This window comes from Tenrec ecaudatus, chromosome 2, assembly GCF_050624435.1.
Source record: "Tenrec ecaudatus isolate mTenEca1 chromosome 2, mTenEca1.hap1, whole genome shotgun sequence".
Classification (NCBI taxonomy): domain Eukaryota; kingdom Metazoa; phylum Chordata; class Mammalia; order Afrosoricida; family Tenrecidae; genus Tenrec; species Tenrec ecaudatus.
The window spans coordinates 48,349,740-48,368,362 of NC_134531.1; the positions used below are offsets into that span (position 1 = coordinate 48,349,740).

Consider the following 18,623-nt stretch of genomic DNA (forward strand, 5'->3'; position numbering starts at 1 on the left):
TAGAATGTCAGCTCTGTTATGTCTTGTAGTTTAATGTGGCCTTCCACACACAGCGCCTCCTTGCTCTTGCAGATGAGCTCAGCCCTCGGGACCCCACGCAGCTGGAGAACAGAGTCCTGAGCTCAAGTTGCCTGCACAAACAAGAGTTGTGTTTCCCACAGTGGGATGCTGGGACCCCCTGATGCTGGGCAGCTTTTTTATCCTGTGAAATACAGAGCCAGAAGATGACGCTGATAAGGCGGAGGGAGTTGGGCTCTGAGACTGTTTTAGAATCTCAGAGTCAGGCGCCATCTGAGAGGAGCTGGCAAAGAAGGCAATTGTGTGTGGTGGGAGGATATGGGAACGCACAGTTGTCTGTAGATACTACAAAGAAAAACAATCACTGTAGAAGAGCAAACTTATGTAGAAAAAAGTTAAAGGGAGATTTTTTTAAACTAAGGATGTTTGGGAAACTCTCTACGGGAGCATAGTACTCTGGGTAGCATTTATGAAAGGAAACCCATTATCTCAGCAGAATCACCTGCATACTACCCAACCGCATTTCTCAGTTTACCCTATTGTGTGCTACTTAACAAGCATGTATTAAACACCTACTGTGAGCCAAGAATTCTGCCTCCTTGCCTCCTGCCCACCTGCCATCTACACACACACACACGCATGCGTACATGCACTTCCTTTGAAATTCAAATGTCATCTGTCATAACTAGAGGCTCATAGACCTCAGCACTGAGAGCCCAGATCGTTTACTCACTAAGCAGCTTCCCAGGATGAAACTTGGAAAATTCTTGGCTATCGAGGTATTTATTTGGATTGGCTTTTTGAACTTGTTGATGGAAGTGGCTATCTTGCTGACATATTACATCATTTCCTGATAAGAGTGGTGAGATTTACTGGGCCGGATTTTCTTCTTACATGGCTATATAGGATAGTGCCACTGATTGAAGGAGTCACTGAGTTGGATATAATAACTTTTCCAGCAAATTCATATTTCCTCTACTTGCGATTAGTATGTCAGTTCCTAAGTGTGAAGCGAGTCTGTGCAATTTGATCATAGTTCTTTGGTCATTTTTTCTTGTTTGCCTTCTACCTTTATTTGCCATGCTTCTCTCTACCACCGAAATTCTTTGGCTCATCCTGCTTATTACACTGTAAAATTAGTTCTATCCGGTTTCAAGTCAACTCTACTGATGCAGTACTATAGAACATGCTTTAGACAGATTCCATTATACTATCAGTCAAAATGTATCCTTTAAGGCAACCATGTACATGACAGTTGAGATCCAATTTGTTTCGCCCATTAAGAGTAATGAACCTAATTAAGATTTCAGATTCAAAGCAGTGGGATTATTTTTTTAAATGCCTGATTACATATATTACAAGGTGGGAAAAAGGCTTCTACTTTCACTAATATTTTGCGTTAAAATGGTTTTCTCCTGGCTCCTTAGAATGCTTCCAAGTTGAACATGTATAATCTGAATTTAAAGAGGTGTCATTATTACGTTATAGTGAGTATATATTACTTTAGGAGTTTACGTTCATTCCAGCTGTGGGGGATGAGCTCTTTGCATTGGGTCATTTGACACATAAAGAGATCAGAGCCGTCAGGATGTGTCAGCATTCCGCTTTATACAGTATCTGGGGCTGCGTAGCCTGTACCATAGAAGTCAACCCTGCCTGTGGTGGCTCTATGAGTCTCAGTGAATCCATGACTCCATGGATATGGCCAGAATATACTAGAAAGAACCACTGCCGATATGTAGTCTGTCCTTGGAATAAATAGGCTTGTAATCCTTGAAGTAGGTTAGAGGACCCTAGATGGTCATGAGAGTGAATGAAGGTTCCCCTTCTGTTAGTCTGGGTGCCTAGAGAAACAAATCCAGGGAGACGCAAATGTGTATAGGAAAGAGCTTTTTATACAAAAACAGTTGAATATTGAGAAAACATCCCAGCCTGATCAAGCCCATACATCCAATGTTAGTCCATATGTTCGATACCAATCTATAAAGTCCTCTTCAGACTCACAAAACACATGCAATGACGCCAAATGCAGGAAGAGCACAGGCCAGTCTTGTGGATCCAGTGGTGTTGTAAGCATCTCAGTGCTGGCAGGGGTCTCCATGTGGCTTCTCCAGCTCAGGGTACTAGCATAATTGCATGTGTCTTGTCAGCTGCTATGTCTCCCAAGGTGTGAGCAGCAGAGAAAGAGTGTCTCCCTCCTCCAAGGAGGAAATACAGTTATTCCCAGAATCCTAAGGGGAAGGCCATACCGTCTCTAGAGGAACTGAGATGAGAATGCAAAGGCCATATTGACATTGTTACGGTTATATTTTGCAAGGACAGGTGTTACCTGTATTCCTTCCCTTTGGCCAGCTCTTCCACTGGGAAGAACGAATGCTCTTGCCTCATATTGTCTCTACAGGCCATTGCAGCCAGATTTAGAAACAGGAAATTTTTTATGGAAGTGAGAAAATGCACCTGCCTCCCTTGCTGATGTAACACATCTGCTTTACTGTTCAAGCTAAAATCCTCTTTTGAAAGAAAACTCAACTGCCAGATGGCGAACTGACTAGAATTCCACCACCACACGGTACATACAAACAACATCTAGAAGATCATTTTAAGTGCAGGTCAAATATGATAGACTGAGATCTATAGAGGCTGTAAGCTCTGTAAGCACAGAGCATTATTTTTCTTTCTTTCTTCTTCTTCTTCTTTTTTTAAATAACCCCACAGTCATTGAATCTATTCCAGAGAGAGTAGTACTGCCCCATTTGGGTTGCCAAGACTTTAAATACTCCTGGGAGCAGACAGCTTTCTCTTTCTCTTGCAGAGTGGTGGTGGGTTCTGACTGATGGCCTTGCCCCTCGGTATGCGGTGTGCTGTGTCACCAGGATTCTCCCCATTCTTCACACAGACAGGTCCATGATTTAAGTCTTCCATCATGTATGGAACTTTCACCAGAGCACTATTTAAAAAAAAAATCAAATCTATCAATAGTGCCTAGCATACTTCAGACACAAAGACTTGGTTGATACTAAAGGAACAGACAGCTGTGAATGACTGGAGAAATAGTGCACGTAAAGGGCGAGGTCTCGCTCCCCAGTCCACTATATTTCCGTATCACCAAGGCATTTGTTTGAAAGGACCCATATTTTATGGTAAAAGGAGCCCAGTGGTGTCGTGGTTACAAGTTGGGCTGAAAACTTCCTGGTTAACAGTTCAAAACTCTCAGCAGCTCTTGGGGGATAAAGACTGGGCTTTCTACTCCTATAAACAGTTACAGTCTCTGAACCTCACAGGGAGGTTGTTATGTGTGACTCAGCATTGACTCAATGATGGCGAGTGTGGTTTGGTTTGATTTTTACTATAAAAACACATGTATTATATCCTTAGTTGTGTGTCATTTCATTTTTATATTAAAAATAATAAAAGTAATTTTCCTTTCTTCCTCAAATTCCATAGAGTCAGTAAACCTATGTAGGAATGTATTGAAAGGAAAGTCAGTAGCATTTTAACACATCTCTCCTTGTTAACATCTATTCAAACCTTTTTGCCTTGAGCTTGAACTTAAAGCCTATTGAGCATTTGTTTGGTAATTAAACATAGATGCTTGACCCAGATGTTACTAGATCAGACGTTTGGCCTCACCCTGCCATAGACAAACTCTCTTCATTAAGGAGCTAAGCAATCAGCAGGCTACAATGGCCTTTGTTAGAACTCAGGAGTGTGGAGAAAGGAGGCTTTCCTTCAGCCAGCATAGCCATGTCCTTGGGAGATGGCCAGACGTTTCTGTCATCATTCCTGCATGATTCCACCCGTTAACCGCTCCAAGGCCATGTGATGACCAAGGGTTCTCATGGACAATTGAGGGTGTGTTCAACGGAGTTTTAATTCATCTGCCCAGCTCAAAAGCACTGAAAGTCTCAGCAAGGTCACGGTTTGACCTCAGGAGACCTCAGTGCCTCTGCCACTAACACACTCTAACCTTGGACAAGTCACTGAAACCATCTGAGCTTCAGCTTCCCTGAGCACTTAAAAGGAGACAAGGACTGTGGGCCTGCCAAGCCTCCTGGAATGGATCAGAGAGCTCCGTGGGATCACATATTTCAAGGAAATGTGTTGGACAACAAAGTGCTACAGAGCTATCGGTCAGTTCCCTATTTCTGCTCTCTATATCTTATGTAGCAGATTCCTTTCCAAGAAAAAGATGATTGCACAAGATGGTCTGTTTTTCAAGGGATTTTCTTCTTCTGTGATAAGATTTTAGACACGGAGCATATATAACCAGATCTGAAGGGGAGCATTTCTTATCATTTCTGCGTAGACTCCCCTGTTTCAGCGGAAGCTCTTGATGCAGAGTAATGTGGAGCTCTGTGTTCAGTCCCGCTCCCCATCATGACTATCTCCATGGTACAAGAGTCCCCCACAGTGGCTATCTCTCAGGAATATTCTCTGACCCTTCCCAGTTTTAGGGGTGATATGTAAAAACCAGAAATGGTGTGAATGGTGTTTAATACTTGGGAGTTGAGGATCCTTTGAAAACGTGAGCCAATGGCCGTAAGGAGATCTTGAGCCTCAGCTGCACAATGGGAATGATAATGGTATTGATTTTAGGGCTATGGACCGATTCCATGAGGTAAGAGATGTAAGAAATAGCACACAGTACCACATGCCTTCGACTCCAGAGCCACCAATCGCTTGTTAATAGACCAGCTCTTAATCACCCGCACCAGTTAGCGACCCCTTTTATGGTGCATGAGGAATTAGAATGAACATTTGATATCTTTTGTATTTTATTAAGTCCTCTTCAATATTTCTAACAATCTTGCCCCTTCATCCCCATTCATCTCTTTTAACTTTTGGCTTCTGGTTGGGAATAAATACGATTGTGTTACACTCCTGGTATATACAGTTCCGGGACAATTTAATACAAAATGAACATTGAACTAAGAGTTATGAGAAGCTGCTTGACTGTTTATGCACCCCTTTAAGTGAAAAGAGTGAGATATAGCTATTTTTATATGGCATCTCCTGTGCTTCAGGCTCCTTGGTGCCACAGAGAACATGAAAACAGCGGAGTTACAATCTCTTTGGGCAAATTTCCTGTTGAATTCTAAGGACGGGAACTTGGGGGGAAAAGTGTAGCAAATCCCTTACCCCCGGACACTCCACCCAACATGTCAAATAAACAAACAGGCCCCAAATGGAAACCAAAAGCTCTTGGTCCTCTGTTGAAAGGGGCCACACACAGCTGAGGTGTACAAGTGCTGGAAAAAACCCTTCAAAGGGGGTGCAATCAGTCCTTAGTGAAAAGAAGCCTTCATTTGAATGAGACTGCTTTCAACCTGAGTACTCTCTATGAGACGTGCTCACGCTAGAGGGGGGCTGGGGACACGGTGTTTACACACCATACCACTCACCAAAAGGCCAATAGTTGGGAACAATCTTGGGAGAGAGGCAAGGCTTTCTACTCCTGTAAAGAGTTGCAATCTTAGAAACCCAAAGGGGCATTTCTATTTTGACCGATAGTGTCACTGTGAGTCAGAAGTAACTGGAGGGCAATGAGTTTGATTGGGGTTCGGCACCCACACTGAAAATGAGGGACTCTTGCTACAGGCCTGCACGTCTCAAACGTCAGCAGGAACACCGCTCTGCTGGGTAGGTTGCCAGTCAGAATCCATCCCGTGGCAGTGGGCTTGGTTTTGTGTAGCCTGTTGCTCTAGTCTCTGGGTGGTGCCGTCGAAGAAAGGCTTAGTGATCAGTTTTTGTTGTCTGTTACCGAGAAGGAAAGCCGTATCGGCCTCGGTTCTGGTCTGTAACACAGGGGGTTGCCATGAGTTAGAACTGACTTCTTGACAACCAGGTTTCTGAGAATGCCCCCACACACTCTGGGCATCTTTTTAGGCTGTATTCAGTAGATATTCAGTAGATAGGTGATGCTGGAGAATCTGTAATTATCATAAGCTCCCAAGTGACGTGGATCCTTCCGGACTTGGGGCCATAGTTGATTTCCAGTCACCTTCATCAATAAGGAAGATAATTAGTGTTTTTGTTCTGGTCCTTATCTGTAGGAATAATAATTGTTTTCACTGAGTATTTCTGACCCTAGGAGAGATCCAGTGATATCTGGAGACATTGTAATGGTCACAACTGAAGTAGTAGCTGCGACATCAATGTGGTCAGGGGCATCTGGTTAAGTAGCCGTCATCCACAAGACCATCCTGAGTGACAACAAGTTTCCTCATCCCAAATGTTGGGCAGCCTACTGTAGACGTTCCAGTTTCTGCATTTCTCACGATCAGAAGTAGTCTCTTCAAGTGACTCAAAAGAGAAGCAAACCTATGATGAAAGAGTTGGCCCGGGCACAATTTAGTGATGAGTAGATAGCAGCCCTGCCTTCGAGTACATGAGAATAATAACGCACAAGACGGTGGCCAGCTGCTCGCCTGCACGCTTGCAGAAGGAACGTGGAATGTAATCAGTGTCCCTGAGCCACCCAGCTCTTCTCCTGTGTCCTCCACAGTCAGGTGGATCCCTGTGCCCTCACAATGGTGTCTCTCCCATCTTGTGGCTTGCTGTGTGCCGGGACCTTCCCACGTCTTTTGGACACATTTTCTTCCCCCTGCCAAGCTGAATTTCTCCTTTCCCCTTAAAATAAGAACAAACAACTCCCCCCAAGCTAAACTAACTTTAAAATCTTCACATACATCCCCCCAAAAGTACTCTTTAACTTCAATGGAGTATTTTCCAGTTTCATCTCTATTTACTATTAAGATACTTCTTCCTTTAATGTCTTATCTTTCCTTCTATAAGTGGATCATTGCCCATGTGTAGTCAGGGAACTGGATGAAATTTTGACAAGAGATAAGAAAGATGAATCACTGTGCCCCTGACTTTCAGAAATTCCCAATCTAGGGGAAAATCTGGCACAGATAACTAAAAGGCCGACAAGATATGATAATTATCTTTGTGAGTGGTCTAAAATGAAAAGGGGTAAGTTTTAAAATTCAGTGAGAACATTATTTGAAAATAGGGGAGATCAAGAAAGGCTTTATAAATGAATAAAAATACCCCTTTTTGGTTTGTTTCCTTGAGAATAGGTGTTCAGCAAAGGACAGATATTGTATGAGCCCACGGCTGTAAGGTAAATGCCAAGATGAAGACTCTGTTCCCAGGACACGTATTCTTCGAATCCAGTCCTCTACCCAACAAGGCAGAGAGCCTGCCTAGCGTCCATAACACATATATCGACCCCACTAAACAGAGGAGACCGCAGCTCAGCTTGGGTCGCTTTCTCAAGATGGGAGGCGAGGGAGAAGATTGTTCAGTAGCTGCCTTACACAATTGTGCTACGGTCACCTCACTTCCACAGACATTCCCACCAGAGTGACAAGGAAACCTTACTGGAAATTCAAGTCAAGATGAGGGAGGGGGCATGTAGGCCTCCGAGAAGGCAAGGGCAATCTCTGTTGGCAGGAAATCGGGGACGAGCAGCCTCCCAACGGAAGAAAGATGCTTCACAATACTTACGTGGAACCCAGGGGGAGAATACACTTGGTACTCGATTCCCAATTAGACATTTTATATTTAGTTTTTATAAAGCCTCTGGTGACCCTGTCCGTGTGTTATAGACTACTGGGACATTAGACTGTTCTTTTAAGGCATATGACATCCTTCAGTGGCCACACCAGAAAGACTCAATGTGGAAACCCTACTCAGTGAATTGAGCTTCACCTCAAACCTACTTGTTGGGGGAGCAAACCATGCTGAAGGGAAAGAACTGATTTTTATCACACACTCATATTAAAATCAATTTAACCATAAAAAAGAGAAAAAACATTCTAAAATTGATTGGGGTCATGATTGTATAATTCTTCATAATATGATTGAACTAACTATTGAATTGTATTATATGCGATATATGTTCCAATAAAACTGGGGGAAAAAAAGATCTACACAGGCTCAGATACTCCCAGGGACAGTTCTTCTTTGCCCTGTAGGGTCACCCTGAGTCAACATTGGTTTGAGGGCAGTGGAAGTGATGCCCCAGGGGGATGATTTATAATGTTCTCTCACATTAAATGACAATGATGTATCTAAGGTGAACCAGAGACACATATAAGCCATAGATGGATGATTGAATGGATTTGGGGCTTGCACTTAATTTTAGCCCCAATCTAAGACCAATTCGTTCTTATGGATTGACCCTGCTTGATGTTCAGCCTCATGAAGAGATCACCAAAGCTATGAATGCTATAGCAAAGTATGGGGAAAAAACTAGATGGTGTCTGGCTATCAGAAAGAATAGCATCTGGGGTCTTCAAGGCTTGTTTTCCAACAAGCAGTCATCTAAGTGAGGTGTAACTAATTCCACATGGAAGGACTGTAAACAATATACTCCAAATCTAAAAGAGGGAGCAGCGTCAGAGCTTAAATTGTGAATACCTGGTTTGCAAAAAGCTATAGGTGACAGCAAAAGCCTAACATCCATTTGCAGGGTCCACAAATGGAATAAGCTTCTGGTAAATCCCCTCTGATCATAGTTGAGTGATGTACATAGCCTTCTTATCAGAGAGAGCATTGTCAACTTGATTATGGCAGATGTAGTTAGGTCAAAATGTAACATCTTAACATTTGATCTCCCTTTTGTCCATTGTAAAGCTGTTTGAGTTTTTTGGGTTTTTTTTTTTAAGTGAAGGCGAAATACACATGGATTAAGCCCCTGGTTTATCCCCTTGATCATAGACCAGGGATGCAAGCAGCCTCGCTTAACATGCAGAACGCATTGGAAAGTGAATTATTGCAGAGGCAGTGAAGTTAAAATTTACCACCCTATCATTTGATCTCCCTTATGGTTCATTTCAATTCACTCTAGTTTTTAATAGTTTCTGCTTTCTTTTCCATTGAGGTTTTTATCTGTTTGCTCTGTTATTCTTGTTAAATTTTGTTTTTCAGTGATTTTTCTGTATATGAAATCTAGGATAAATCTTCAGAGACAGGAACTGGACAGTTCCCTGGTGGTATGGCAGGAGGTAGGGGGGTGAAGTGGGGCTAATAATGATGAGCACAAAGATAAAGGTAGTGATAATTGCACAATTCTTTTTGATGTGATTGTACTAATGAATTGTATGATATGTGAATTATATGCCAAATGAAACTGAATATGTGAAAAAAGAATATACGTTCTCCCAATTAGGTACAACCCTGTGCACAAAATAGCACTTAATGTTATCTAATTTTAAAGATTATTAGTTATAACTGTCTGAACAGAGTTGTGGAAGAGGTCTAATCTGAAACAGATAGGGCTACCAAAAGTCAGAATCAAGCCAATGGCAACCAGCGTGATTTGGTTTGATTCCGTTGCAGTAGGTGATGTTAAGAGGTAAGAGTTAATTAATTTCTTGATGGTAACCAAAGAGAGTTTTTCTACATCCATGTGGCTATAACAAAGGAAATATAACTCAATTATTGGTGAGTGGACCTTATAGTGTTCCGTGATTTTTCTGAAGAAGTGGTCTTGGAAAGATTTTTTAGGAGGAGCTATTTTGGAACTTCACAAGTAGACTTCAAAAAGCAGTAGCAAAGATGAAATTTGGAACCATGCATTTATAGTAAATGATTCCAGAACTCAGTTAGGAGAAAGTCTACTTATAATGGCCTTCTGTTACTTGAACAAAGGACCCTTAACCCTCATTGAATCTCGAGTATGTGGCAGGTGTTGAATGCGCCCTGTAGATAGGTCTTCTGGTTTAGTCTCAAAAGCAAGCTATGCGGTTAGCAACACTGTAAGGAGATTTAGGGTGAGCATCCACCCACTGCTGACTTGAGTGAGGGTAGCAGAGCAGATCTCAGGCTGCCATCCAAATCTCTGTCTGGGTGGAGACAATTGGTTTGCCCATCTGTCTGAAGCAGAGGGAAAAGTATCCCCTCTGGAGACGTTAAAGGTGATGTTTTGTATAGCCCAAATGGACAATGAGCCCGTTTCTATTGAGCCAGTGACCGTGTTTTTTTGTGGGGTCACTACAACGCTATCTGCAACTGTAGGAGTCATCTGTGAGCACAGCCTCTGCCAATTCTTTCTTGAACATTCTGAAGTCTTTAGTTCTGAGGATGACACAGACACTAAATTACCATGGCATTTTGTTTGAACATGAATATTTGCATGCTTTGAAGCTTTTGTGTTGATAATTCTTTCTGGAATAAGCTTAATATCATAGGCCTTTCTTACGGTTGTTTTGTTTGGAGCATCGTTGCTCCTTTAAATAAGCTTGCAACTTTTAAGGATAACCTTCTCTAATTCAATATGTGATGGAACCTTGCTTTACTCTGTGTAACTGGATTTTTTTTCTCTCTCGCCTCTTTTAAAGCTCTTTTAGGCTTCTGTGTATCATTCAACGTCGATGTGAAGAACTCAATGACTTTCAGTGGTCCTGTGGAGGATATGTTTGGATATACCGTTCAACAGTATGAGAATGAAGAAGGGAAATGGTAAGTCAGGGAGTTTTCTGTTGTTGTTCTTCAGTTATACAATAATGGAAAAGGTCATTAGGATCCTGTTTGGTTTATGAGTGAAACCTCTTCGGCAGAATGAATCAGGTATGGTGTAAAAGACAGGCTAAACATTTGGTAGTGGAAGCTGACTTAAAGTAAAATCAGAAACTTTTATTGGCATTATTGCTTAAAGAAATTGGTTAGTAATTTCTCCTGAAGCCTTGACTGGCCTAAAGGAAGCTCTTTATCCAAAAGAGCTATTCTTTCTGAATTGCAGAACTCCGACAAGAGCTCTACCATTGCTCCCGTAGTAGGGCAGCTCGAATGTCCTGGATCTAAATTCAGCAGGAGGGGTGAAGAGGCAGATGAGAGGAGGCTGCCTTAAAGAGATAATATAGACTTAAGATATTATACTATTATAAAATACTGTATACATTTTAATAATATTACATTGGGATTACGTTTTGCTCTTTTATTGATCTATTGGATTTGGACTACAGTTTATTATGACCTTCATTAGGTTTATTGTTATACATTTTTAAATGCTGATACTAGCTTCACCTATTTTAGGGATGGATGTTTATGTTTATCTAAGTTTTTATCATACAAAATGAATATTAGAATATTAGAACACTTGGTTTATATTTAGCAATATTTTTCATGTGTGGTTTTGATTTTTTTGTAATTGTACCTTAGAGTAAAGAAAACAGGAAAAAACAAATGAACAAACAAAAAAACCAAGACTTAGTTAAACTTGTCTTTAGTGGCTCCACGGACCCAACATGAGGTTGACTGCTCCCGTAAGGACTGAATTCTAGAAACCTTAGGAAGCGGCTCTACTCTGTCCTTTGGATCTTTGTGGTTGGAATCTACTCGATGGCAGTGGGTTTTTGTGGTAGTTACATAATTTCATGTCAACTTGAAGATATAAAACTGTAGGGGTGGAGTCTAGCCTGTCAATCAGGTTACAGCTGGATGGTAGGTACTTCCTGGTGGGTGTGACCTTCTCATAAGAAGGGTCCTGGGAACTTCCCCTTCTCTCAGCCTTCGCGTTCCTGCTGTGGAATCACTTGGAGAGCCACCACCATTGAATCCATGGGACTCTGAACCCACCAATGATGTTCCTGCATTTTGCATCATTGCCTGTGGCTTCATGAGTCTGAAGAGGAATTTATGCACTAGTGTTAGACTTATGGAGTAATATAAGACATATGGACTTGATCTGGACTGGGCTGGGATGTTTGTTTGACTTATAATTTACTCCTTGACATAAAGCTCTTTCTTATACATATATGAGTGTCCCTGGATTTGTTTCTCTAGTCACCCCAGCCTAACACAGTTTAGCTTTAGGTCATTTTAAAAACTTAAATGAAATATGAAAAATTTTCTAATAATGACAATAAACAGAGGCAGATTTATATTAACCTGGATAACAGTGAGCTACCATTTTATTATTTCACAAATAAAAATAATGTAATCTTTTTATATGCTGTCATCTTAAACTAAACTATATATACTAACTACTGCTATTGAGTCTATTCTGACTATGAGTGATCCCATTTCAACAAGCTGAAGAAGCTAGAACTCACTTGCTTATGCCAAGAAATTTGGAATACAGCTACTTGGCCAACTGAGTGGAAGAAATTAATACTTGTGCCCATTCCAAAGAAAGGTAACTCACAAGACTGCTCAAATTATAGAACAATATCATCCCTATTGCTTGTAAGTAAAATTTTGCCGAAGATCATCTAACAAAGATTGCAGCAGTACATTGACAGGGAACTGCCAGCAGTTCACACCAGATTCAGAAGAGGACATGGGACAAGACTTATCATTGCTGATGTCAGATGCATCTTGGCTCAAAGCAGAGAACACCAGAAAGATGTTTCCTTGTGTTTTATAGACTTTGCAAAGGCACTGGACTGGGTGGGCTATGATAAAATATGGATACACTTGAAAAGAATGGGTATGCCAAAACATTTCACTGTATTCATGAGGCAGTTGTGCTAATCGGGGCTACTGCATGGTTTAAAATCAGGAAAAGTATAAATCAGTGTTGTATAGCCTCTCACTCGTTCAATCTGTGTGCTGAGCAAATAATCAGACAACCTGGCTTAAATGAAGAAGAATGTGGCATCAAGATTGGAGATTGGAGAAAGGCTTATTAACAAACTGCAATATGCGTATGACATAACCTTGCTTGCTTAAAGTGAAGAGGATATGAAGCATTTACAGATAAAGACCAAGGATTGCAACCTTCAGTATGGATGACAACTCAATGTAAGGAAGACCAAAATCCTCACTACTAGACCAATAGATAACATCATTAACATTCTTAAGCTTATATTTTACAAAAATATACATAGAAGTGTCTAAAGGTTGGGAAGTCTACAAGCAAGCAAGAAGACTGCTATACTAAAGGAAAGAGGTCCTAGGCTGGATTGGGGCAATTGAACTAAAAAATGAATATATTTATATGAATCATTCAGTTTTGATGAGAGTTTCAAACTAGTAAATTCCAAATTTTCTGGACTGGATTATTGGGAAATGGGTTGACATATATTGGGATCTGAAATTGTATCAAGAACTAGATAAATTTTATTAAGAACTTGATTTTCATTTTATCTTAATAGATCTGGTTTTAAACAGCTGGACTTTAAGGTGATGTGTAGTAGTTAGAAATTTCAAACTGGAATACAGAAAGGAACTGCTTGTTTGTTGTTAGGTGCCGTTGAGTTGGTTCCACCCATAGGGAACTTCTGCACAACAGAATGAATGAAATACTGCACATCCTCATAATAGTTCCTGTGTTTGCGTCCATTGTTGCAGCCAGAGTGCCAATCCAGCTCTCGAAGGAAGGGCCTTCCTGTTTTGGGATACCCTTCTACTTTACCAAACATGGTGTCCTTCTCCAAGGATTGGTTGTCTCCTGATAACATGTCCAAACTATGTAAGATAAAATCTCGCCTTTGGCTCTAAGGAGAACTCTAACTTTCCTTCCTCCTAGATAGATTTGTTGGTCCTTTTAGCAGCCTGTGGTACTCTCAATATTCTTTGCCAGCACCGCAATTCAAATGCACAGATGCTACTTCAGTCTTGCTTATTCAGTGTCCAACTTCCACATGCATACACTCTATACCCTAACGAGGTCTTGTGCAGCAGACTGACCTAATGCAATATATCTTTTGATAGCTTGCGGCTGCTTCCATGTGGATCCAAGCAAAACAAAATCCTTGACAATTACAATCTTTTCTCCATGCATCAGGATGCTACCTAGTGGTCCTTTTTAAATGACGATTTTGACAGAAAAGAGGTAGAATTTAGCATATCAGAAGTACCCGAAGAGCAAAACTATTTTTAATGCCTAGTCTCAACCCAGTGCCCTGTCCAGCTTTGATTACTTTTTTGGATGAACACTGGTCTAGTTTAACTTACTACTCCTACTGACAAGGCTACGGGTACACAAAACACAAAGCCAAAAGCAACTCTCCCAGGGAAATAAAGCTACTTGGAGTCAGGACTGAAAACAGAACAGTTTTCTTTCTTTTTTTTTTTTTTACTACCAGTCTAACATTTTTTTTCTTATGCAAAAGGTATTAAAAGGGAAATCAAAACATTGTGGCCAACTAAATTTAAAAATAAGCAAACTTATGAAAAACCACACTGAAGCCATTGAGTCAATTCTGACTCATAGCAACCCTCTAGGACAGGGTAGAACTGTCTGTCCCCTGTGGATTTCTAAGAATGTAACTTTTCATGGAGAAAGAAAGCCCTATCTTTCTCTGGAGGAGTGTCTGGTGGTTTCGCATTGCAGAACTTTTGGATCGCAGTCTAACTTGTGACCACTGCTCCAACTGGGCTCCTGAGCAATACATCAGGTAACTATACATAGTAAGTAGGAATGTGAGAAACCTCTAGTAACAGCAATGAATCTGGAGGACATCACGCTTAGTGAAATAATGCCTTGACAAAAGGACAGGGATTTTATGGTGCCACTATTATAACAAGCTAGAAATAGAAAGAACAGTCTTTGTTGGTCATCAGGGAGGGAAGGAAAATCACTCTCTCCAGATAGTAGACACTAGTTATTTTTGGTGATGAGAAAGATAATACGAAATAAAAATGAAGTTCATACGACTTCCCCAAAGTAAATGACTCCTGATTACAAGATTCACAGCCCTCTGAACCACAGTCTCTGCGTTAGCCAGGCTCTCTAGAGAAACAAAGCTAGTGAAGCTTGTATACAGAGGCATGTGTATTTCAAGGAAATAACTCACACATTGGTAGAGGAGGCAAGTTCCAAGTCTGTGGGTAAGATAGACTTGAGGCTTCTCCTGACTTACACAGCTGCTTGGGCCGATTAATCTAAGATCTGCAGGTCAGATAACGGATGCCGGGCTGCGGAAGTGCAGGTAAGATGCCAGGCTGCGGAACATTCACCGAATCAATAGGCAACACAGTGAGCCTCTGGCTCCAGTCCAAAGAACTGGAGGTTATATAGCAGTAGGCCACACCCTGAAAGAAATCCCATCACGGGTGACTACTATGCCTTAAAGGCCAACAGACTGACGACTTGGCCATGGCCTAGCCAAGTTGACACAACACCTCAATTATCATACTCTTCTCACCTGAGACCAGAAGCTCAGAAGCACGTAAATATTTTGACAAGGGACACAACAGAAGGTCCCAATTAGAGCGGGAAAAAAATGTAGATGAAAATTTTTAGAAAGACAAGACCTACTGGACTGATACTAACTGGAGGACCCCAAGACTAACACCCTAAGGTGCCTTTTAGCCTAATCTTAAAGCCATCCTGGAGTTAAACTTTCAGTCAAACAATAGATTACATTATAAAATAAGCAATATCATTTACAAATAATGTGTAAGTAATGTGAGTATAATATAGCAATTAACTAGGTGAGTCAACGTTTGCTCAAAAAAAGAAAAGAAGGCGGGGGAGTGTACAAGGAAACAGGATACTGACACAATGTGAAAATTATAAACAAGGTCACTGAACAATCAGTATAAAATTGCTGAATTGGAGCCCAATTCTCTATATAAACCGTCTCTTAAATAATAGCATGCAGAATATTTTTTAATAAAATGAAAAACAAAATTTTCAAATTTTGTTTTAAGGATTGCATGGTAGCAGCATATGGCACGAACGAAACACAGGCACTGGGAATACAAAGGAAAGTGTAGAAACATGTGGGTGTTCTGTAAGTGTCTACAGAAGCTGATAGAATGCTGACATACTCAAAGAAATGGACGTGGAATAACTGACACGTTTGATGGGATTTGAGCTTCATTCTTTAACTTTTCCACAGGTGGAATCATATTTACTGCTTATATTTGGGAAGCTCATCAACATCAAATTAAAATATATCATCCTGACCCATTTACTATTTTGGCTATTCTACAACCCCAAAGGAGTGCCCATTGATCCATGACAAGTACAGTCTGTATATTTGAGGAACTTCTTTAATACTTATTGAAAGAATGAAAAGTTAATAGAAGAAGTAGCTTCGTGTCTTCTGAAGAGTTCCCTGTGAAGTACATTTTAAATTATAACTCTGGCTAAGAAGCCACATAGCTTCTCAGTAGCAGAACACATTATATCTATGATTAAGGCCAGCTGTGGTTCATTAGGAAGCACATGAGCTGGAGCATCCAAGTAATTGCAGTGGTCCAGAAGTACTGAGAGAGCATAATTGGTTCAATAATTTTGCTTTGAAGAGAAGAAACTTAAACATGGTCAGCATTTCACAAGCCTTCTGGATTTCCTGCTAATCATTAGCTTGGCAAGGTCTTAGTTAGCGAGGGAAATACAAGATGTTGTTTAAAACTTTTCATATTCAGTGGTTACTTTGCTTCATTTCTCCCAGTGTATCTGTCTACATTTTTACCTTGCCATGACCTGAGGGACTTACAGTGCTGTGGTGATTACATAATCTGTGAACTTTTGAAGGGGTGGAGTCTACTTTGTCACTCCGGTCATAGCCAATGGGGCCTCTGTGTGGGCATGGCCTTCTCCAAAGGATTCTGGGAACTCTGGTCTTCCTCCCAGGAAGTGGGACACAGACTCTCTGCTTGACATTCCTGCTGACAAGCTACATGGAATTAGGCTGATGAAGCCAGAACCTTGGAGCTGGAGGAGCCACATGGAGACCCACACTAGCACTGAGATGCTTCCACCGCCACTGGATCCACGAGACTTTCCACCCACTGGCCTGCGATCCTCCTGCATTTTACATCATTGCATGTGTTGCAGGAGTCTGAAGAGGAATTTTCGGACTAGTATCGGACATATGGGCTACTATCAGACATATGGGCTACTATCAGATTTATGGATCTAGACTGGGCTGGGATGTTTTCTTAATATACAATTACTTTTTTATATAAAGCTCATTCTTGTACACATATGACTGTCTCTGAATTTGTTTCTTTAGTCAACCAGACTAACACAAGTGCTCACTTACATATTTGGACATTTAGTGGGAAGCAGCTATCCCACTTTTAGTGAGTTCTGTCACCTGGTGATGCTCTATAGAACTGTGTTAATCTGGGGAAGGGAGCATCTCTTCTCATAAATCCGGTATGAGAGAGCCATTGGGATTAATTGTATCAAAAATATTTTGCCCCATTACCTTCAAACTAGCTCCCATAGCTGAAAATACACGATTTTAATCGAAATATTTAAAGCAGGGAATAATTCTGTTTTGAAAAGTTCATTAATTGAAGTTCAAACAATATTTCTTGAAAACTTCAGTGGATCTGATGACTATCTCTAAGATTTCCATGATGCGTATACTTTTCTAGACAATGTACAGTGTCATATATATCAAATTATACTGACCGTTTTTATCTAGGATTTGATTTATGCCAAGTATTGGGAATAGTTGGCTCATGTTATCCATAGGTTTTATTGATGCCATGTTTACAATGAAACTAGCCTCAAGTTCACTGTCCTAACGCCCAAGATACCATAGAAAAGCCTAACTTTTGTGCTGTGATGCTCACTGCTTCCCTTCCCAACATGCACACTCCAGCTCACCACAAGGTGTCCTGTCCCTTGTCTTCTTTTCCTTCCTGATCTCCCTTGGGAAAACTTATACTCGCTACAGTCGCTGGATGATTTTATGTCAACTTGACACTTCTGGCTGGGTGTCGAGTCAGACCTATCAATCAAGTGGTAAGTTAATGATACCATCTTTGTGGTGTGGCTTTTTATAGGAGAGTGAGGGACTCTGAGAACTTCCTCTCTCTCTGACATTTTGACTTCCTCCTTACTGGGATTTCACTGGGACTCTGTGTCGGCCCCCAGAGGTGGACCCATCTGAGACACCCAACCCTGAGAGCTGACGGGGCCCTGCCATGCTTCCAACACCTTGGATCCACGGGACTGCACACATCAGCCTGTGACACCCCTGCCTCCTGCTGTACCTTTCTGTACCATGGGTCTGGCTAGCATTGCATGAATGCACATGAATTAGAATGGGGTAGGGTACCTTCTTGATGAAAAGTTGCTTCTTCATATAAAGTTATTTCTTGTATATAGATGAGTGTTATTTGTTTCTCTAGACATTCTGCCCTAATACACTCACTTGATTACTCTGTATTAAAGTAAGAGGGAGCCCTGGTGCTATAATGGGTTACCTGTTTGGCTGCTAACCACAGGTCATCATTTCAACTCCCCCAGTGGCTTTATGGGAGAAAGATGAGGCTTTCTGCTCCCATAAAGATTTACAGCCTCAGCAACCCAAAGGGGAAGTTCTACTCTGACTTATAGGGTCTTTATGCATCATAATCAACTCTGTAGCAACAAGTTTGGTTTTGATTAGATGGTCTACTGAATTATTTAATACAGATCTTCTATCTTAAATCCTACTAAATGAGCTGGTGGGTACATGCAAATACGGTATCAGAAACTCACAACTCATTGCCATTGAGTTGGTGCCAACTCATAGTGACCCTATAGGACAGGGTAGAACTTTGCCTGAGCACTGTAGCTCTTTATGGGAGTGGAAAGTCCTGCTGGCCTTGTGGATTGCAGCCCAAAGTACTTCGCCATGTTACACTCTAATGAGCTGATAAGTCAATGTGCCATCCTGCAGGGTTTTAAATGAGTCAAC

The 18,623-nt window shown here is 41.2% G+C and overlaps 1 protein-coding gene across 2 annotated transcripts in view; it reads left to right on the forward strand.

The window, feature by feature from the left end:
* Nucleotides 1-18,623, forward strand: part of ITGA1 (integrin subunit alpha 1) — a 203,102-nt gene that overhangs the window by 63,157 nt on the left and 121,322 nt on the right. For both annotated transcript variants that reach the window (XM_075541021.1, XM_075541022.1), the window contains exon 2: nucleotides 10,368-10,488. In XM_075541021.1, coding sequence (XP_075397136.1) covers nucleotides 10,368-10,488 — 121 coding nt within the window. The remainder of the gene's footprint in view (nucleotides 1-10,367; nucleotides 10,489-18,623) is intronic.